The following is a 23743-nucleotide window of genomic DNA, read 5'->3' on the forward strand; positions in this document are numbered from 1 at the left end:
AAGGCTATTGTGGTTGTCGGTGGGCATGGTTGGAGGACAGGGCCTGGGACATGTGGGGGGGACCATCATGAAGAGTTGACTATTTTGTTCTTAGAGAAATAGATTTTTAAGCAGAGGGCTAACATGGCCGGATGGATAAGATTATAAGATCCCCCTGATTGCTGAATTGGGGAGGGGAGGAAATTTGTAATCAGTGAAGAGACTCGAGAGTTTTCCAAAATGGCCCAGAGGGGCTGGTGGGAAATGGTCAGATTTGAGTAACATTTTGAAGGCTGAGCCATTGGGACTTGTGACTGGGTTGGTACAGATGGGGTAAGGGAAGGAGGTGGATCAAAGATGATTCTTGGGCTTTGGAGCCCATAGGGGAAGGGATGTGTTGCGTGACCAGATAGGAAATAGGGAGGTAGCAGTTTGGGTCAGGGGAAAAGGAGGGGAGGTGGAATTGCAGCAAATAAAGAGTTGTGTTTGGACTGGCAAATGCCTGTAGACACACCCCCACCGAGATGCTGAGGAGCCAATGGGTAGCTGACTCCGGAGTTTGAGGGAGTCAGGCATTCAAGTCATTCATTTTTAGGAACTTTGTTTCTTATGGAAACTTCTAGTGTTTTAGAAACAGTTGTTTGAGCTGTCTTTGATACCTGGAGAACATCTCTGCCGTTTGGTGGAATTTCTCATATCCCTCCTGGGAGGACACATTCACAGGATGAGGTGATGAGAACCTTCTGCAGCTAGGTATACTGACCGCATTAGGTAGGATTACTTCTGGATATTTCTCTAGACTTAGGCTGTTGTTTATCTGAATTCTTTCATACACAATCTCCTTACTAAGTCAGATATAGATCTCACTTCCTCTTTCTGTGTCTTCTCAGTGGAGTGCAGCACAACAATTAAGATCAAACAAATCGTTAATCATTTTCACCTGTCAAGGTTTCCTAACAATAACTCTAATGCTCTTCCCAAGCAAGAGCATGCCAGGTGTTTGTGTTGATGTGTCTTACGCACAAAAATTGGGCCTGTTGTCCTTTTACTATAGAAAGCTAGCCCATTAGGGTACAGTCGTTGTGGACATTAAGTGGGTGATAATCAGTAGACTACAAAGTGAAAGGAATGCCTGATACCCCAGGATGGAAGAAGGAAAAAAAAGCCCTATAGGCCCAGACCCACTTATTTGTTATGTTTGAGTAAGTTTCCCCATTTGAACTGTCTCTGTGTTAAATTCTACTTCAACCTTTTTTTTTAAACATTTATTTATTTATATATTTAGTCTCTACACCCAACTTAGGGCTTGAACTCCCGACCTCAAGATCAAGAGTCACATGCTCTTCTGAGTCAGCCAGGTGCTCCCTGCTTCTTTTTATTCCAAGTTCCTAAAAAAAGCACCTTCATCTACTTCAACTGGGACATTTACCTTATTCCTGAAGCTATCGTTCTCTTGGTAGCCTTGTGTTTACAAAATTGTCCTTATGTTGTTGTGTGAGAAAGGCTGGTTGTCTTCACTTTTTTGCGAAGATGGTTTCCCCTGACTGATAAGTATTATCTCCTTGGAGGGGAGACTTTGAATAGACTGCACACATCCCTGCCCCCCATGGGCTCAAATGTGTTGCCAGGTGGGTGCCTGGGTGGCAGGGTCAGTGCTCGGACTGTGATGTCAGTACCTGGGCTCTGCAAAAGCCCATAGGTAGGCTTTTCAGATGCTCAGCAGATGCCCAAGCATGCTCTGCAAAAAACCAGTCTTCTGCCTTTTCTGCAGTTTAACAGGGGGCGTGACCCTGAGCAAATTACTGGATTTCTAGGCTTCTGTTTCCTCCTCTGTAAGCAAGGATAATTATAATCCACCCTGGTGATGCGAATTAGATGAAAACCTGGAAAGCACTTAGCAGAGTACCTGCTATATAAAAGGAACTCAGGGGCCTTTAGTTTCCATCCTAACCCCTCTGAGTCTTTATTCATCAGGAAACAATAATCATGCACTCTGAAAACACACAAGCAAGTAAGTGGCTATTCGTAAAGACAGATCAAGCTTCCAAAGCAAGTTAGACTGAAAAGATCAAGGGAAGTCAACAATCAAGACAAAGTGGAGAATAGTGTAGTTGTTCTCAAAGTCTGGTTCCAGGACTTGCAGCATCAGTACCACTTGGGTGCTTGTGAGATGCAAATTCTCAGAGACACTGAATCTGAACCTCTGGGATTGGACCCAGGCCATCTGTGTTTTAACAAGCTCTCCAGGTAATTTTGATGCACATGGAGGTTTGAGAACCACTGGTCTAAACTCAACAGAGACTGGGTGAGGGATAGTGATGCATGTTTGTAACTGCTGCAGCTGTGTTTGAGCACAGTAACATCAACAAAAATCCCACCAAACTGGCAATTAATTACCCATTTTCCTTTGGTACAATTATCAAAATAGAGATATATGTAGGATGCTTATTTTCAGTGACTTTGCATTAAATTCACTTTGGTTTTAAAACCACTGATTCATCAACTTTCTTCTTTTTTTTCTCTCTAGGAAATTCCACATACTTGGATGATCATGGACCACCTCCTAGTAAGGTAAGGTCTTTGCTCATGATATAAATCCCCCTTTTCTTTTCTCAGTTCCTACAGCCTCCAACAACCCCAACCAGAGCTCTCCCAGCCCTGAATTGTTTACAGGAAAATAGTAGATGATAGATGTCAAGTTCATCTTTGACTTACAGGGAGGAGAAAAAGGAAGCATGTGAAGATAGCCAAAGTGGTGACGGAGGAAGGGCCATCATCTTATCCGTAGTTGTAGCTGTGCCAGGCATTAGAGCCTTAGGCTGACTTCAGATCTTTGGCAGTTTCTTTCTTTTTTTTTTTTTTTAAGATTTTATTTATTTATTCATGAGAGAGAGAGAGAGAGAGAGAGAGAGAGAGGCAGGCAGAGATACAGGCAGAGGGAGAAGCAGGCTCCATGCAGGGAGCCTGATGTGGGAATCGATCCCGGGACTCCAGGATCACACCCTAGGCCGAAGGCAGGTGCTAAACCGCTGAGCCACCCAGGAATCCCCGATCTTTGGCAGTTTCATCCTGTTTGCTGCCCCATTTGTCTTCTCTGCATCCATACTGATGCATGATCTGATGCCTACAACCTGGCCTCTGGATACCTCTGGGTCTAGGGGCCAGATTCATCTCTGCCCCTTTCTCCCTGGCCCACCTTAGTTGGGATACTCCATCCGAGGCTCAACCCATTAGAACCAGCCTTCTCTTTCAATGCCCTCTTAACGGTGCCCTGACCTGGCCTGTGACTTGTTTTCCTATAAGCAGTTTTGGCCTGATTTTTAAGGGTCAGAATAGTCCAGTGACACGTTAGTGTGGTTCTCCGCCACTATTTACTTTCTTGAACTCAATGAACGCCAAATGTCAATATACCAAAAAATGAGAAAAATAAAGACAGTTTTGGATCACTTAAGATGATGACCTGCAAAAGACAGTTTTAAGTACCTAGTAAGGAGATAATCACTCACTAACCTTAGAGCCTGGAAGTTTACCCCAAAATCAGTTTTTGAGCTTATGGGATTTGAAGAAGTACTCTACTATTTTTAAGACTATGAGCTTTGGAATAAGGTTTTTCTGGGTGCATCACCAGCTCTGCTACTTTCATTGTATGACATTGGACAAATTACTTAATATTATAAGCATCAGTTTTCTGATTTGCAAAATGGGATTAGCAACACTACCCACAGTATAGGACATCTAAAAGGATCGAATGAGCTGATACATAATATTCAGCACCTGGCATGCAGTAAGCATTAAATAAACAGTGGCTTGTGTTAACTAGACTGGAGGAACATTAAGATTATTGATGAATGGTCCAGTAGTATTTTTCACAGTTGTGACCGGCTCTACCACTTGGCTCACTGCATATATAATGGGTGCTTGTCATGCTGTGGGCACCAGGAATACAAATATGAAACCAAACGGGAACAACAGAACAAAATCACCCCTACCCTGAAGGAGCAAAGGAATGTGGAGGTTAGATACCATCCAAGGATAAGAACCGTGTCTAGCTCATCTTGGCATCCTCACATCCTTGCAGTAGCACATCGTGACTATTCATTAAATTTCACTCAATTGGACCACGGAATCCAGAGCTGGAATCTGAATTAGGTCTCCTGGCTCCCAGCCCAGGTTCCTTCCACTCAGCCACTGTTCTCAAACTTGAGCTTGCATCAGGGTTTCCTGGTGGCTTATTGAAACATGGATTACTGGGCCCAGACCCCTGAGAGTCTGATTCTGTAGGCAGAGGGTAGGACCTGAGAACTTGCATTTTTAACAAGCTCCCAAGTGATGCTGATGGTGCTGATCTCGGGATCATGTTTGTGAAACACTGCTTTAAAGGCCATTAATATAAAGAAAACAGTATCTCTGGACATTTTCTGTTGTTGTTGTTGTTGTTTTGTTTTGTTTTGTTTTTTGTTTTTTTTGCTGCTAGCCTAAAGAGAGTGGTATGGCTTACTATAAAAAGGCTTCTTACTTTTTAAAATATTTTATTTATTCATTTGAAAGAGAGAAAGAGCACAAGCAGGGAAGGGGTAGAGGGAGAGGTAAAAGCAGACTTCCCACTGAGCAGGGAGCCCGATGGGGGGCTCCATCCCAGGACCCTAAGATCATGACCTGAGCTGAAGGCAAATTAACCGACTGAGCCACCCAGGCACCCCATGACTACTTATTAATATAATGATGACTTGCTATTGTAACTCTTCTTACAGTGAAAACAATTTTTCCTTGGTTGGTAATCTGCCTGGGAGAAAGAATGAGTGTGGGTGGGGGAGAAGAATGGTATGGGTGGCCTGCTAGGTTCCTGCATCACTAACCGTACTCTCCCAAGTGGGAACAGGTGAACCCTCCCCACGCTCTCGGCTCTATAGGAAAAGGGAGTCAGGGTGGCTCTTTGGGACAGTCAGCTGTTTCTTTCAATGGCATGTTGGGACATTATTTTGGGTTTCAGGCTTGATAAATGGGGTTTTATCTAGTTAGGAAACCCAGGCCTACTTTATATAAACTTACCTTTATGAAGCTCAATCCTTGGTGATTGACTTGGGACTACCTCCTTGGTCTGCCTCAAATCCTTGCTCTTGCTGAGTTGGCCATCTTGCCTGCCTGTTTCTTTGCTAGCATCCTTGGTGCCTGGATTCTGTGTTTGCTGGACTCTCTCCCCTTGATTGGGACTACCTCCTTAGTGGGCCTCGAGTCCTTGTTCTTGCTGACTTGGCCATCCTGCCTGCCTGTTTCTTTGCTAGTATCCTTGGTGCCTGGATTCTGTGTTTGCTGGACTCTCTCCCCTTACCTCTGTGGAGCTTGCCCTGGCTCTGCCTTTTCCCACCACTGTGGTCTGGTCTCCACCTGTCCCTCTTCCTCCATCCCCAGCCAGAGCTCCCTGTGGCACACAGGAAGGATCAGGTCATATCAGATCATTTTAGACCACTTTCAGACTAAATCTATTTTTATCAATTCTATTCCAAGTTCGAAACTGTGAATATAATCTCCGTCAACCAGCAGAAGTTTATATGAGACAGATTCTTTTACTATAACTGTATTTTCATTATCTAGGAGTGGAGTAGCAGAACACTCTTTTGACTTTCTAAGCAGTAGCCAAAATAAGAAGAATATAAAAGTGAGTAAAAATAATGTTGGTACATTAACATCTTTTCATCCATGCTTATTACTTCTGCCAGGGTAGAAATGAATCCCAGAAGTGATAAAGTCGGACTTCCAGATAAAAGTCCATTGATTGTCCCCCCTGAAGTGGGACCTTGGTTAGTTAGATCTGTAGACTGCTGGGGTCTCCAGGGACATGGTGGCATCCAGAAGAGACAGACTCACACATGTGTGGCCTCTAGAATGAACCCCCAGCCTGGCACAGGAAAGCAAGACCAAGTGCAGACCCACCATTTTTATATTTGTTTAACATTCAGAAATAACTTTGGATGCCAAGACTGCAAGAGCTGTGATCTAGATAAAATAAGGTTTTTAAACCCTGAAAATGTTCTGAGGTTTACAGGCGAGTTCTCATTTTATTAAAAGTTCATTCCACAAGTTTCACATTCCACAAGTAATAGCCATTTAGGGAATGGGGTGTGTGCCACACAGCACACAGAGCCCAGGGCTTCCTTCTCGCCAGTATTTTCATAAAAAAGAACCCAAATGCCTCTGATTTTTTTTAACTTGTTTTTAAAATCCACTGTAACCTCTCAACTCACCTCAGTTTTTAAGTTGAAGTCATTATTTAAAGGCAGATGTTAATATTTTCTTTTGTTAACCACATTTTACTACCATTTTGTGTGCACATAGAACACATGGCTGAAGGTTCGAGCCCTGCTAAGAATGAACATGTGAATCTCTATTGAATAAATTGGAAAGATATTCTTGAGAACAAAAACAGGCATACAACAGCCAAGATAGTGTGGTCACACTTCTTATAAAGTTGTGTTTATAGGAACGTGTGTGCAGAGAAAAGCCTAGGTAGATAATAATGTTTTCTCTGGATGGTGAGATTTTAAGAGATTTTTACTCTTTTCTTTATGCTTTTTCGTGTATTTTTTGAGTTCATTAAAGTAATGCCTGCTCAACCTAAGGGTTGGAATGGAAGGGGGAAAGAGAGGGAAAAGTCTTTATGCAAGAGAAGATGAGGGTTGGACTGGAGAGCCAATGGTGCTCTGGCCTCTGCAGCAGCATCTGCAGTTTCATTGACGCCCCACAGCAGCCTGACCTCTGAAGATTCTTCTCCTCCTGCTTCACTTCGCCTGGACTATGGGTCCCCGACTCGAGCAGGCAGCTGGTGATGGCAATGATCACTTCTGGTGGTAACAAACAGGATGTAGTAATTGTTTCACCTCTGTTGGGTGAACATCATCCCAAATCTGACAGATAAGAAGAGCTGATCTAAGCACCTCCAGGAAAATAAAACCACTATCCATAGCGGATGTTTCTCATTTCCTATGTAGCAAGCACTCTACTAAGCGCTTTGCATGTGAGTTTAGTCTCAGTAAAACCTCATGAAAGAAGAAGTCATTTTTTAAATTGAAGTATAGTTGGCATACAATATTATATTAGTTTCAGATGTACAGTCTGGTGATTTGAATGTATATATGTTATGCAATGCTCACCATAAGTGTAGTTACCTTCTGTCACCATGGAGAGTTATTACAATATTACTGACTTATATTCTCTCTGCTGAATTTTACATGTCCATGACTTATTTATTTTATAGCTGGAAGTTTATACTTCTTAATCCCCTTCACTGATTTCACCCTTGCCTCCACCCTTTCCCTCTGGCAAGTACTAGTTTATTCTCTGTATTTAGAGTCTGTTTTTGTTTTGTTTGTTTAATTATTTTGTTTTTAGATTCTACATCTAAGTAGCATTAAATAGTATCTGTCTTTGTCTGACCTATTTCACTTAGCATAATACCCTCTATATCCATCCATATTGTCACACATATCAAGATTTTATTCTTTTTTACGGCTGAGTAATATCCCAGTGTGTGTGTGTGTGTGTGTGTGTGTGTGTACACATATATATCACCTCTTCTTTATTTATCTATATATGGACACAGGTTGCTTCCATATCTTGGCTGCAATGCTATAATTGTAAATAATGCTGCAATGAACATAGGGGTACATATACTTTTTCAAATTAGTTTTTGTTTTCTTTGAATAAATACCCAGAGGGGGGTTGCTGGTCATATATTTCTATTTTTAACATTTTAATAATTTATATTTTAATTTTTTGGGTCAATAATACTGTCTTCTGTAGTGGCTGCACCAATTTATATTCCTACCAACAATGCAAAAGTATTCCCTTGTTTCCACATCCTTACCAACACTTGCTGTTTCTTGTCTTTTTGATACTAGACATTCTGACTGGTATGAAGTGGTATAGTGGCTTTGATTTGTGTTTCCCTGATGATTAGTGATGTTGAGCATTTTTCATGTCTGTTGGCCATCTGTATGTCTTCTTTGGAAAATGTCTATTCAAGCCCTCTGCCCATTTTTAAATTGGATTCTTTCCTTTCTTTTCTTTTCTTTTCTTTCTTTTTTCTTTCTTTCTTTCTTTCTTTCTTTCTTTCTTTCTTTCTTTCTTTCTTTCTTTCTTTCTTTTTTGATGTTGAGTTGTATGAGTTCTCTATATGCTTTTGATATTAACCCCTTATTAGATATATCATTTGTAACTATCTTCACTCATTCACTAGGTTGTCTTTTTATTTTATTGAGGTTTTTCTTTTTGGCCATGCAAAAGATTTTTAGTTTGTTATAGTGCCAGTTAATTTTTGCTTTTGCTGCCCTTGCCTGAGAAGACAAATCCCCCCCCAAAATATTGCTAATGCTAATGCCTGAGAATCTACTTCCTATGTCTTCTTTTAGAAGTCTATGGTTTCAAGTCTTATATTTAGGTCTTTAATCCAGTCTTGAGTGTATTTTTGTGTGTGGTGTAAGAAAGTGGTCGTTTATTCTTTTGCATATAGCTGTCCAGTTTTCCCAGCACCATTTATTGAAAAGATGTCTTTTCTCCAATGTGTATTCTTGTCTCCTGTGTTGTAGATTAACTGACCATGTAATAGTGGGTTTATTTCAGGGCTCTCTATTCTATTTCACTGATCTGTGTGTCTGTTTTTATGCCAGTACCATACTGTTTTGATTACTATAGTTTTATAGGATAGTTTGAGATCCAGGAGTATGATGCCTCCACTTTGTTCTTTCTCAAGATTGCTTTAGCTATTCAGGGTCTTTTGTGGTTCTACATAAATTTTAGGATTATTTGTTCTAGTTCTGTGAAAAGTGCTTTTGGTATTTTGGTAGGACTTGCTTTGGGTAGTATTGGCATTTTAACAATATTAATTCTTCTAATCCATGAGCATGGTATATTTTCCCTTCAATTTCTTTCATCCTCAGTTTCATTCATTGATGTCCTTACTTTCAGAGTACAAGCCTTTTACCTCCTTGGTTAACTGTATTCCTTTGTATTTGACTATTTTGCTATAATTGTAAATGGAATTGTTTTTTAATTTCTCTTTTTGTTTGTTCATTCTTAGTATATAGAAACATAACAGCATTCTGTATAGTAATTTGTACCCTGTAGCTTTACTGAATTTATTAGTTTTAGTAGTGTTTTGGTGGAGATTTGGAGCTTTCTATGTATATTATCATGTCACCTGAAAATAGTGAAACTTAGTGAGACTTCCTGCTTACCAATTTGGATGCTAAACTTTTATGTCTTTTCCTTGTCTGATTGCTGTGGCTAGGACTTCCAATACTGTGTTGAATAAAATTGGTGATAGTAAGCAACCTTGTCTTGTTCCTGATCTTAGAGGAAAAGTTTGTAGCTTTTCATGTTGAATATGATATTAGTTGTGAATTTTTCATATATACATTTTTTTTGTTGTGGTGTCCCTCTATACCCACTTTGTTGAGAGTTTTTATCATGAACAGATGTTGAATTTTGTCAAATGCTTTTTCTGCATCTATTGCAATGATCATATGATTTTTATTTTTCTTTTTGTTAATGTGGTATATTCCATTGATTGAGTTGTAGATATTGAGCCATGCTTGCATGAGTGGAATAAATCCCACTTGATCATGGTGATCACTTGGTCCTTTTAATACGTTACCGAATTTGGTTTGCTAATATTTCATTGAGGAATTTTCATCTATGTTCATCAGGGTTATTGGCCTGTAATTTTTTCTTGTAGTGTCTTTGTCTGGTTTTGGTATCAGGGTAATGCTGCCCTACAGAATAAGTTTGGAAGCATTCCTTCTTCTTCAATATTTTTTGGAGTAGTTTGAGGCAGGTATTGACTCCTCTTCAAATGTTTGATAGAATTTACTTTTGAAGCATCTTGTCTTGGACTTTTGCTTGTTGGGAGTTTTTTGATTTCTGACTCAATTTCATTACTAGTAACTGGTCTGTTCAGATTTTCTATTTCTTTCTGATTCAGTCTTGGAAGACTGTATGTTTTAAGAATTTATCTGTTTCTTTGAAGTCCAATTTGATGGCATATAATTTTTTTTATAGTAGTCTCTTATAATCCTGTGGGGCTTTCTTGTTTTGTTTTGTTTAAACTCAATTTGCCAAAATATAGTACAAAATTAGTTTCAGATGTAGTTTTCAATAATTCATCATTTTTGTATAACTCATCATTTATCAGTGCTCATCATATCACATGCCCTCCTTTTTAATGCTCATCACCCAGGTATCCTATCCCCCCACCCACATCCCCTTGAGCAACTCTCAGTTTGTTTCCCAGAGTTAAGAGTCTCTCATGGTTTGTCTTCCTCTCTGATTTTTTCCCCGGTTTCCCCTCCTTCTCTTATATCTTGCACTATTCTTGCACTATTTCTTAATATTCCACATATGAGTGGAACCAGATAATTGTCTTGCACTATTTCTTAATATTCCACATATGAGTGGAACCAGATGATAATTGTCTTTCTCCAATTGACTTATTTCACTTATCATAATACCCTCCAGTTCCATCCACATCTATGTAAATGGTAGGGATTATTACTCTTTTCTGATGGCTGAGTAATATTCCATATACCACATCTTCTTTATCTATTTATCTGTCGAAGGCCATCTCAGCTCCTTCTGCAGTTTGGCTATTGTGGACATTGCTTTGTATTTCTCTGTGTTGATTGTTACTTCTCCTTTTTGATTTCTGATTTTATTTATTTGAGTTCACTCCTTTTTCTTGTTGAGTTTGGCTAAAGGTTTTTAAATTTTGTTTATCTATTCAAAGAACCAGCTCTTAGTTTTCAATGATCTTTTCTATTGTTTTTTGTTTTGTTTTGTTTTGTTTTCTTAGTCTCTATTTCCACTCTAATTTTATTATCTTCTTACTTCTACTAATTTGGGTCTCTGTTTGTCTTCTTTTTCTAGTTCTTTTATGGCTAAGGTTAGACTGTTCATTTGAGATTTTTCTTATTTCTCAAGTTAGGCCTGTATTGCTATAAACTTCCCCTTTAGAACTGCTTTTGCTGTGTCCCAAAGATTTTGGAATGTTATGTTTCCATTATCATTTGTCTCAAGGTATTTTTTGACTCCCAAGAGAGGAAGTAATTTTTTAATCCTTATTTTGCAGATGGGGGAGCTAGTTCATAGAGAGGCTGAATAACTTGCCGCACACTAAGTATTGAACTTGTGATTCTAACCCAGGGCTATGTAGCTCCAGGGTCTATTCTAACCATTTCAAGATTACCTGTTTAAGTAGAAATATGATAATTTTTAGACTTATTTCTAGAATTTTACTCTTTCATGTAGTTATTTGGTAGCCTAACTAATAAATAAAAGGTTTTAACTCTCAGTATACCAGAAAAAAAATAGTCCTCACCATTTACTATCTGAGCCCAATGGACCCTTTAGACATTATTTTATAATCCAGTAATATTTAATTTCTACCTTATTCTTTTTTTTCTAGTCACTTTTGTATGCATACCTACCTTCAGCATTTATCCATTTACAAACTGCATATATAATACATTTTGGTGTACAAATATCATAAAGGGTGAAAGAACACTGTCCCACATTCATTTAGCTAAATGGGATGATCCAGGTTCTTGTTGCAAAATATTGTCTGACAAAGTCCTTCCTCTTGATGGCTAACTGCATGAGAACACTATATATGTAGTATATAGTATATAGTATATAGTATATAGTATATAGTATATATATATATACACACACGCATATATATACATATATGTATGTATGTAATTAATTAAAAAAATTTTTAAGTATACAATTTATCCTTAGAAATATATTGTTCCCTCATCAACTATTGAATTTGAGAGAATTAATCCAGATATCATCATCTGAAGGCTCAGAGTCTCCTGTTTCCCTTTCATGATCAATATCATCATCATCCTTAGAGTCTCGAGTGCTGCTCTCTAACTCTAGCATTCATCTCTGGTTCCTCCAATGTTTGTGAAACCTGTCTCTCAGTTTTCTTCTCTTTGTCATTATAGGAAGGAATAAAGATTTTAAACTTTCCACTCTAATGAAAATTAAAAGCAAACTACAAAGATGGTGTCTTCAGTCTTCTATCTTTTGGAAAGATGATGCAATTCTTGGGCAACACAGTAAAATATAAAGGGCAATGCAGTAATGATGATGTATTTCCCCAGTGGATTACTCTTCTTGGCCTACCCTGTTCAGGACAGTAGCCATTAGGCTCATGTTGCTATTTAAATTAAATTAATTAAAAATTTTTAAAAATTCAGTTTCTCACTTGTGCTAACTACATGTCAAACTCTTTGCAGGTATATGTGGCTAGTGGCTACTGTATTGGGCAGCACAGAATAGAACATTCTGGTAATCACTAAACAGCAGTGATTCCATCAGCCATTCCATCATTCTTCCATTTTTCTACTACTTTAGTCTTTTTAAAGCATATTTGAGAATAATTGATGCGTAATTGGTAGGTAATTATTCTAGGATGGTGAAAAAGCAGTGTCTCAAGATAGAGAAAAACTAAAATCATTAAGATCCCATAGTGGATCTTAAATTTTTTAAAGAGGCTGGTAGACTCTATTATATAGTAATTATATTATATCTCTTATTATAATTATGATTATATAATTATAATAATATGGACCTATTTGACAATAACTGCAGGAAGAATGAGTTTTATTCTCTTTATTGAAAAATAAGGTATATTTTCCTGGGAACATTCTAAGAAAAAATGAAGTCAAGAAATATTCATATACAGGGGTGCCCAGGTGATACAGTCAGTTAAGCATCCAACTCCTGATTTAGGCTCAGGTCATAATCTCAGGGTTGCAGGATTGAGCCCCACAACAGGCTCAGCACTCAGCATAGAACCTGCTTGTGCTTCTCCCTCTGTTCCTCCCCCTACTCGCTTGCTCTCTCTCTTAAATAAATCCATGAAGTCTTTAAAAAGAGAGAAATGTTAATACAGATAGTTAGAACCATTCAAAAAAAAACCCCAAACCTAAAAAACTAAAATTGGGCATAGTGGGTCCTGGTAATACAGAAGGTTATGATGTATTGCTGATGCCTGCATTGCATTTGTATATGAAAGTATTTTGATATATAAGATAATACATACTATCTTTTAATATAAAATAATGTGCTAGCCAGTATTAGTACTCAAAATTCTATTAAAAATTGTTTCATTAGAAGAGGTTATACAATTTTTTATGCTGAGCAAGCAATCTTCAAATGAATGAGAACTAGTGATGTTAATTGAAATGACATTTGTATGATACCTAGTGGTGTCTGGCAGTGAACAATTGCACAGTAAAGGTTAGTCCTTTTTTACCTCCCAACCCACCCAGAAGCTAATTTCCCTTTAATATCAATTAATTTTTGAGTGCCTACTTTATGTAAGGGATCAGGAAGACAAAAAGTAGTTGAAGATAATTTCTGCCATCTAATACTTTACAATCTACTTGCGTCTCAAGGTTTCAAAGAATCAAAAAACTATGGGAGCATAAAGTTCTGTGATAGAGATAATCTTGAGTGTAAATGACCCTATACATACAACCATTCACTCATTCAAGTGTTATTCATCCACTAAATTTGTGTTGGGCTCTGTGCTGGGCTGTAAGACTGCAAAGGGCATAGAACCTTCCCTCAAGGATCTGAGAATATAGTGGGAAGGACAAGCGAGCATCTCATATAGGCCTGATCTGATACATTAAGTAGGTCACTAGATGCTCTGATAGAATGAGCACAGGAGACTCCACCTGACTTCTGCAGGTGAGAGTCCTGAAGGTTGCATAGGATGACCTACCCAGGTCGAAGAGTCTGGGATGGAGGGGTTGAGAAGAGGTAGGCCTCCCTACTGAGGTTTGAGGAGTGGTGAGTGGAAGATGAAGACAGGTACTGCTTTGAGAAGCTTGGCTTTAAGCGGAAAGAGGAAAAAACCAATAGTGTGGGAGATGGTGACCATGGCAACATAATTGTGTAGTAGAGAAATTGAATAGTAGGAAAGGAGTGACAAGTCACAGATTCAGTTTTGAATGGGGTTATGGATTAAATTGTGGTCCCCCAAGGCTGAAGTCCTAACCACCAGAATCTGTGAACGCAGTCCTATGTGGGAATAGGCTCTTTGCTGATGTAAAAGTCAAGATGTGGTAGTGGATGAGGATGGGCCCTAAATCCAGGATGACTGATATCCCTATAAGAAGAGGGAAGTTTGGACACAGAAACAGAGACACACAGGGAGAATGGCCTGTGAGGATGGAGGCAGAGATTGGAGTTACGCTGCCACAAGCCAAGGACACCTAGGATTGCTGGCAACCACAAGACTCCAGGAAAGAAGCATGGAGCAGATTGTCCCTCTGAGCCCCCCATGAAGGAACTAACCCTACTGACACTTTGACTTCAAACTTCTGGCCTCCTGAACTGTGAGAGAATGAATTTCTCTTGATTTAAGCCACCTAGTCTGTGATACTTTGAAAGCCCTAGAAAGCAATTTAACTGGGTTGAGTTTAGTATATTCAATTACCAGGATAGCATGGAATGTTATGCCCTGTTAAGCATTGTTTGGTTTGATTTAACGAACATTGAAACCATCCTTAGAAGTCTGTCATTAGGATAACTTCAGTGCATGTTTGTAGTTTTTTCAACATTCAATACTACTCAAGTTTTTCCCCAAAATTCCTTCTGCAGTTTTCTTTGTAATTCTTTTTTTCCTCTTCATGATTCTCACGTCTGTAACTACTTTATTATTACCCAATATTATATCCAAGAAAATATATATATTACATAATATATCCAATATATAATATATAAAACAGTATCATATTAATAGTAATATAATATCCAATAATAATTATATCCAATATTCTCTCCAGTTTCTTCCATTGTAAATTCATTTCAACTGTTCAAATCATGGTTTTAATATATAAAAATCATATGTTGTGTTTTCTTTGGAAAGAATGTCAGTGAAAATCCATGTGAGAGAAAGTTATTTGAAAGGAAACTTCCTATTCTTGTAGAACCAGGGGCTATTAGAGCAACGGAAAAAAACAGTAAAGAAGTCTGTTGCCCTTTAAAAAAATATGTCTATTTTTATAGGAGATTTCTCTGCCTGCCATTTAACAACCCCTACTACTGAGTCCCTAAGAAAGACTACATGTTTGTTTCTTTTTCGTATCAATAAATTCTTACTGATGTTAGCTGAAAGGAGATGTTCTAATCTTCTCTAGTAAAGAAACCATGGTTTACAGTCCTTGTTTGGAGCCTAAAGAGGAAAACCCACATGTCTACTAATCATAATAGGTAAGTGACTTCTGGAAGATACCGGAAGTTATTTACTTTCATGTATCTTTGCCAAGCACCATCAACTTGGAGAGTTTCCCTGAGGGCAGGATTGCTGAGTTTTATGTATGTACACAGTCTCCCTTGGTCAAAAACACTTTTTACTTGGAAGAGTAGTCCTGAGATTCAAAGAGGAAAAGTAATTTCTCATTTCTCTCCCTCAGAACCTATTTTTGAGCATATAGTCCTGGCCATCCATCTTGTTTTCCTCTTGTCTGTTAGGATCTGCAAGAAGCAAATAAATCTCTGACACAGACTTGGGTGTGTGCTTGACCCACCTTGTCTAGCTGCTTCCAATCTGACAACAATCCCTGAAGCCATTGCTGCTGATAAGAGGGCCTTCTAGATGTATAGCTCCATTTCATCCTATTGTAGATAACCTCAGATACACGTAGTCTGATTTTCTTTGGAGGGGAAAAATGGCATTCTCAAGAAGTTTAGATCGTCTTCTTTTCATCCAACGAAGCTTCTTTAGCATTATCTTTTAATTATGAAATAGTCCAAAGACAAAAAATTAGTGAGACCAGTAAGACGTATAGGCAACCTACCCAATGTGTCCACCCCTTAGATTTTAAACATGTTACTCTTAATTTGCCAGATTCTTTATTCCAACTTTTCGTTTTTGCCTTTGCTGGCTAAGAGTCTGAGGAGCATGGATTTTGGAGTCAGACTTTAGTTCAAATCCTAGCTATATAGAGCTAGTTACCCTAGAATAAACACTTCATCTCTTTGAGTTCAGTTTTATATTTGTAAATTCCATCCACCTCATAGACTTGTGAGTTTAAAGAAAGCAATTAGTGTGCCGGACACAAGTAAGCACCCAGCAGTGGGTCTTTTGTACTCTAGGTATTGTTTATACACAGCCTTTCACAGATTGCGATAACTCAGCTTGCTATTACTTAGAGTAGGACTTGCTCCCAACCCCCCAGCTGTATTTTCTTTGGATTTTTAAAAGCAATTAATCGCATGTCAGGTGGCATACCAGATACCAGTGTAAGAACTTTCAGGTTCTGTGGTTACTCCATTTCTTCCCTGGGCTAGTTTGGAACAAACAGTAAGCGAAGCCTTCCAGGACCTTTGGCATTTAGCTTTTTTTAAGCCTGTATTGTTCTCTGTGTCCACACCTGACTTTACCCAAAGTCCTTTTTAAAAAAAACACTACAAAAGCGAAGTCGCTTTTCATTTTATGGATGAATCAATTGCACTGGGTAATAGGCTTGTGTTTAATGATTCATGATAAATATATTAGGTTTAGAGAAAGAACTAGCAGAACAGAATGAGGCTGGGAGTTAGGAATCAGTTTCACTCAGATGAGCATGACCTTGAAGGAGTCCCTTCCACCCTCTCATTTTTTTTTTTTTGATCATTGCAAATGATAGGAAAATTTATGACTTGAATATTTTATTTTTAAATAACTCTAAGAGCATCTGAGTTCAGTGGGTATGCTAAAGAACTTTATATTTAGGTATTTTATTTGAGATGGATAATTAATAGCTTAGAAGATTAGAAGAAAAAAAAAAGAATCTACCAAAGGGGAACAAATCAGTCTTACATAATAGGTATTGTTTCTTATCCTGAAGTCACCTGTATTCTTCCTTCATGCTTCCGTTGAACTCATCACAGCTTTTAACCATTAGCATGGAAGTCTTTGGCCCAGCCAATGGCCTCCTGAGATTTCAACTTTCCACAGAAATCTGTGTCCAAGTTCAGAAACAGTACTTCTAAATTTATCAGTTTTATGAGCATGTAATGTGTTCACTCTTTCCCAAGAAGAACATAATGAATCCATTTCTTACTCAAATGGTTAGTACTATTAAGCATATCTTCCACTTCTGTCTTTTTTTTTTTTTAATTAAAAAAATTCTGTGAAGCCACAGGTCTAAAAATATGTGGTTTATATAATTGTTCTTTTAGCATCTTCCTCACCCTACTCCCCAAAGCCCACAGGCCAGTTATCACTGATAAGATATTTTCCAAACCTTATCCAAACTGGCACCAGTTAAAATCACAGACTTAATACGTTGTCAGGTTTGGGCTGCCTTTAACAAAAATAAAGCGCTTTAAATGAAGCATGAAAATTTTAAATTGCAAATTGTTGTTGGAAAGCATATTTAATCAAGAAACTGCTTTAGTAAATTAAGAAAACTCGTGCCACCATTTTTTTTGGCAGGGTAACAACTGCCTGAGGGTTTTCAAAGTTGTAGTAACTTAAACATTTTAGTAGCTTCTAATATAGTTACCTAATTCTTTTTGTTTGTTTTTTTTTCTTCCTTGACCATCTGATCAATTCTTTTTGTCTTATAAATTATGCATACTCCTGTTTTGATTTGGAAAGTTCAGAAAATTAGAGAGCAACCAGAAAAAATAATCACACATTATGCCACCACTCAGAGACAACCATAACAAAGCATTTTTCACAATCCGGCCCAATCTTTATTGTACATTAAGAATATGAAAGCCTTATGTATCATTTGTTGCAAATATTTTGCCAGTCCTTGTATGTACTTTTTATGTTTAATCAAAGTCATGCATAAACATAGCGCAGTTTAAAGCACCAAATGGCTCATTAGCTTGTGAGAAAGTGACCCCTAACTACACCCTCCCCATTATTTTCTGCTGTTCAGAAACAATTACTTTATGCTCTTTCTGCCAGTCTTTAGGATCAGCTTTCACATCTCCAAATAACAGGCTTTTGCTGCTTCTCAGATTTGTTCAGCCTTAGGCCTTGTCTGTTGACATCCTTCTGTTGGAATAGGAGGATTTAGCGCTTTCATGGCAGCGCACCGCCCCCCACTCCCAGCACTCCCCTCTTCAGCACCCCCAAACCAGGTTGTGTCATTTGGGCCGCCCCAGGGCTTAGTGTTTTTACTGCTGACACCAGGCAAATAATAGGGGCAACGGGGCCATTATGATGTTTTTCTTCCTACTCAGCTTTTTGGGTTTTTTTGTAACAAGTAATTGTCTTATTTCGTGAATTGATTTTCACACTTTTCCCTGACATCCAAGTCATCATGAAACTTTATTCCGGTGGTGTAAATCCCAGCACCTCCAACCGCATTAGGGATCTGTCCACATCCAGTTGCTGAGGTCTCTCCTGGGTCTTCTCACCAGTTCCAGCCTGAGCTCAGCCTCCAGCTCAGATGTGTCTGGGAGTGCCCCCTTCTGTGTTTGCTTCTACTTCCCGCACCCCGTGTTGCATTAGCTTCCTACTGCTGCTGTAACCAATGATCACAAGCCTGGTGGCTTCAAACAACTCAAATTTATTATTTTATGGAAGTCTGAAATGGGTGTCAGTGGGCTAAGATCAAGGAGTCGGCCAGGCTATGTTTCTGCTGGAAGCTCTATGAGAGCTTGCCTTGCCTTTTCTAGTTTCCAAAGGCTGCCTGCATTCTTTGACCCATGGCCCCTTTCTCCATATTCCAAGCCAACATTGTTGCATCTTCAAACTCTGACTCTGACTCTTCTCTCTTTCTCTTCTCCTCATGAAGATCCTTGTGATGATGTGTGCACCTGAATAATCCAGGATAATCTCCCCATCTCCAGATCCCTTGGGCATGTAGGGAAATGCATTCACAGATTCTAGAAGTTAGGACTTGGACATCCTGGGCAGGCATTATTTTGCCGTCTAAACACATCTTGCTCTTTCCTTGGTCTATAGCAGCTTCTTGAGAAAAGGTACATGGTCTGGAAATTATCTCAAATGATACATTTCTGAAGATGGCTATTCTCACTTTGACTAATCATTTGACAGGATGTAAAATTCTGGATTGGAAATCTATATTAATCAGGATACCCTAGGGTGACACAAAATCTCAATGGCTTCCCACATTAGTTTATATCTTGCTTATATAAGACCCTCAGTGGGTCCAGTGGCTGTTTTCTTTCAGAAGCTTGTTCCACATCCTGGCTGCATCCATCTTGTGGCTTCACCATCTCAACACAGGACCTTTGTGTTACTGTGGCAGGGCAGAGAGGAGCTAGAGGGGTGACACGTGTCACTTCTGTGAGCACCCAGTTGGCTAGAACTGGTCAGAAGGTCCTGCTCAACCACAGGAGGCTGGGACATTGAGCACTTCAGTACTCTGAGAATCAGATGTCTCTGCCACAAAAGAATTTCCCTCCAGAAGGTTGGTCTTTCTCCATTTCACTATAGCTTTTTGTATTTCTGTTGAGAAGACTAATTCTTTTCTTTTTTAAAGATTTTATTTATTTATTCATGAGAGACACACACAGAGAGAGAGGCAGAGACACGGGCAGAGGGAGAAGCAGGCTCCATGCAGGGAGCCCGATGTGGGACTCCATCCCGGGACTCCAAGATCATGCCCTGGGCCAAAGGCAGGTGCTCAACCACTGAGCCACCCAGGCATCCCTTAATTCTTGACTTTATATATGAAAATTGAATCAGGGCACCTGGGTGGCTCAGTGGTTGAGTGTCTGCCTTTGGCCCAGGTTGTGATCCCAGGGTCCTGGTATCGAGTTCCACATCAGACTCCCTGCAGGGAGCCTGCTTCTGCCTCTGCCTATGTCTCCATCTCTCTCTCTCTCTCTCTGTATCTCTCATGAATAAATAAATAATATCTTAAAAAAAAACAAATCTATCTCTATGAAAGTTTTTTATTCCTCGTTTTCTCAGATTATATAATTTTGTGTCTACTGTGTGCCAATTTTCAGATCTGATTCTGGACACTCAGCGGACTTCTTGATCTGGAAACTAATATCTTATTCTGGGATATTTGCTTGACCTTCCCTGATGACTTATTCTTCTGTATTTTCTCTTTCTGTCCTTCTGGAACTCTTCATTTGGATGTTGAACTTCCAAATATAGTTGTCTGTATTATCTTTGTTCCTCTTACATTTCTTTTCTTTCACTTTTTGCTCTATTATCTGGAAAAGTTTTTCAACTTTGTTTTCCAACCTTTCTGTCGAGTTTCTTCCTCATTGTTTTCATATTTCTAATTTCCAAGAGCCTTTTTGCTGTTGTTACTGTTCTCTAAATGTTGTTTATTGGAGCACTCTTTGGTTCCAAATGGGGCCTTTTACATTTCTTACCAAAGGTGATTCCTAGATATTTTATTATTTTTTGGTTGCTATTCTGAACAGAATTTTTCCACTATGTTTTACCTAGATTATTATAGTATTAGAAATTATTGATTTTGTGCATTACACATACTCATGTTACTCAGCTTCTTATCTATTTCAATAAGTTTTCTTTTTCTTTTCCTTAATAGGGAATCATATTATTGAACAATATCCATTTTATCCCCCGTCTAACCCTGTTTCAAGTTTAATAGCATTATCTAGGATAATACTAAATAATGTGAAGTTCATTGTGGGGGAGTGTTGTATTAATTCTCACCATGTCACCCACATTTAGAACAGGTACCTGGCACATAGTAGCACTTAATAAATATTTGTGAAATGAATGAATGGATATATAGACAGCATCTTTGTTTTGCTTGAAGTTTTAATGATAATGCTACAAGTGTTTTATTACTAAGTATAATTTTGCTACTTATTTTAGGATAGATATTCTTTATCATGCTTAAAAAATATTGCTACTTTTCTGAAAGCATACAATTATTTGAGAGAATCGTGTTTCCTTTGTGTGTTTTGATCTTGCACTTAGAAACATGTTTTGAATTGATTTAATTTAATTTACTTTCAGTTTTAAAATTAATGGGGGCAGACAGCTTGGGAAGTGGAAACGGGCACTTTTTATCAATGTTCAATTTATTTCGACATCTTTAGTGGTGACCCGGAAGAAATGTTTAGAAAACTCTGAGTTTGTAGGTGACTCTGATCTTGTCTTGCTTTCTTTTCTTTTTTTCTTTTGTCTTTTTTTGGGGGTAGATGGGCGGGTAAGAATAGTCCTCAACCACAGGATACCTACCAAGCCTGGTGTCTTTGTAAGCTCTCACCTTCGAGCTCCTGCCCAGTGTAATACTGCAGCCCAAAGAGGCTATCAGGACACTGAATATCCTCCAGCAGAGGACATAACAGTACCTAGTGGAAGCTGGGATTCATCCACACCTGAAAGATTATATGCAGTTTTAGCCGACGAAGATCAAAAGAGGCCTAATTGTGCTGGAGAACATCCAGAATGTAACAACTAGAATGCTCTTGGAAGGTGGAAGAAAAGACTAAATTGATTACAGTTCTTGCCAGGAAAGATATTGGCTCAGGAAAATGATCAAAGTCTATAAAACCAGAGACAGCATGTTTGAGGAGAACACAAAACTGTTCACCAAGGCCCTAAGCATATATCTGGTCTGAAATAAATAGATACAATGTCCCTCAAATCTTAAATAAGGTATATCAAAAACAAAATGAAGGATATTCTGCTGCTTACAGCTGGTAGTAAACAACTGGACTTCATTTGCCCAAATGACAGGGCAGGCCAAAATTATAAATCATTCCACATAAAAGTTTATATATATTCATGAATGACAAATCCACAATAGATAAGGAAGAAAACAAGATTGTTATGAGGGACAGCCTAATGTTTCTGAGTTGATATTCTTAAATCCAGTAAGATTATTCTTGTTTTATATATGATAGAAAATGAACATTCCCTTTTTCCCCAGCCAGAATATTGTTAATCATTGACTCTTCTTTACAATTTAGTCACTACTGATGTTTATCTCCAGAGTCATTCGTTGAATTGCTGCTGTTCAAATTACCCATCTTGTAGGGCTCTGCCCGAATCCCGCACCTTCTGTGGCTGCCCTAGCTGGTAGCTCAATTGTGTGAAGACTTCAGAACGAGGAGTTTGAATATCCTGGGCTAGCCCAGGCTTTAACTCTTACTAGTTCTTAGACCTGACAAAAGCCAACTATGTTTCTTGAGTTTTGTTTATCAAACATTTATAAAATGAAAAACACTAATTAGTGATTTCCCTGTATTCTTCACATTCTCATCTTTGTGAAAATGAATTCAAGAAATGTTTGTAAAAGTGGATTTTGGATCTGTAAGGCTGTGTCGCTGATGGGTAAGGATGGGGATGGCCTGTTTCCTGCATTCTGAACCTCTGAGTCCTCAGGGAGCTGCCTCTCTTTCCTGGGTTTCCTGAAACGATGTTCTGCCAGTGAACCCCAGTGTGGAGCTACAGGGTTCCTTTTGCCCCCAAAGCCCAGTGAAAGGTAGGCTAAATGACATCCTGACAGTTCTCTTCCAGGTTCACACTCTCATCTTGATCTTGAACTTTTACTACCTCTGGAGGTAACAAGATGCAGGATGGTCACTATCTCTTCCTAAGACCCAGAGCAGAGCAGAACCAGCTGGACTTCCTGTAGCCATACCCAGACTCCCTCTTGGTTTTTCCACCCCAGTAAGGGAAAATTGGGGACCATTTACTATTACACTAGGTATATGGGACCTAAGAGCAAAGTGAGCAATGTGAAACAGGCTAACAACAGGAAGAGATTAAGAAAGGACTCCAAGTAGAAAAGATCATTAAAAACTTTGTACCATACCTTGAGAGCACTATTTCTTGCCACTAGCTTAGTTTTGTCCTTGAGGAATATAGATCATAAGGACTCCCTTTCCTCCACAGAGAAGATATCTTTGAACTCCTGTTAGAGATCATTGTGTGCAAAACTATAAAGCTCTAAAAATGTTACCTAGGATCTTATAATACTTTCCTATGGCAGTAGTTGGCACACATCATTATACTTTGAAATGTCACCTGTATGTATATATTTTTATCTCCCCAAGTATATTGTAATTCCTTAAGGACATGGAGCATGTTTTTAATACATCTCTTATGGCTCAATGGATATGTACTAATTATATGTATCAGGAGGGATCCTTTCATCTAGCAGTCAGAGGTATCCAAAACAAGCTTGTCAGTTGTGTAAGCTATATCCAGCATGATTCCACGACACACTGCTAGCTTAGCATGGTGCCATAGAACTGATAATCAGAGGTGGCCTGAAAAGAGGATGATTCTTGCCTGCATTTACTTTTTCCCCTGACTTTGATTCCTTTCTTATTTTTCCTTCTTTTTTTTTTTTGAAACCAGATGCTCCACCTTATTTTGGCCAAAATAAATATCCCACTGAAGATGTGTGTCAGGGCATGTAGGGAAATGTGCCGAGTATAGTATTATGAGAATCTCAGGTCCCTTGATTCTGTGCTGTAATTTAACTGCATCATGGGTAAAAGTATCAGAATAGAAAAAATAAACTGATCTGGGCTTGTCATTTGTTCACTGAACAGATAATTTTTGAGGGTTATCCAGTAGATGTTTCTAAAATTTCAAAATTTGTTGAGGTATCAGATGGACACCAAGGAGCGACATTGTTAGCATGATCACCATCAGAATGTAGTACATGAGTGCTCAGCTTCTAAAGCTCAGTGAGCCTGACTTCGGATTAAGGCTGACTCTTACTAACTATGTGATTTGGGATGGATTTCTGAATATATGTTATCCTCAATTTCC

The 23743-nt window shown here is 38.7% G+C and overlaps 1 protein-coding gene across 2 annotated transcripts in view; it reads left to right on the forward strand.

Moving 5' to 3' along the window:
• Window positions 1–23743, forward strand: part of UST (uronyl 2-sulfotransferase) — a 292405-nt gene that overhangs the window by 109061 nt on the left and 159601 nt on the right. For both annotated transcript variants that reach the window (XM_041744455.1, XM_041744456.1), the window contains exon 2: window positions 2507–2550. In XM_041744455.1, coding sequence (XP_041600389.1) covers window positions 2507–2550 — 44 coding nt within the window. The remainder of the gene's footprint in view (window positions 1–2506; window positions 2551–23743) is intronic.

The sequence above is a fragment of the Vulpes lagopus genome, chromosome 2 (genome assembly GCF_018345385.1).
Source record: "Vulpes lagopus strain Blue_001 chromosome 2, ASM1834538v1, whole genome shotgun sequence".
NCBI classification, from domain to species: Eukaryota; Metazoa; Chordata; class Mammalia; order Carnivora; family Canidae; genus Vulpes; species Vulpes lagopus.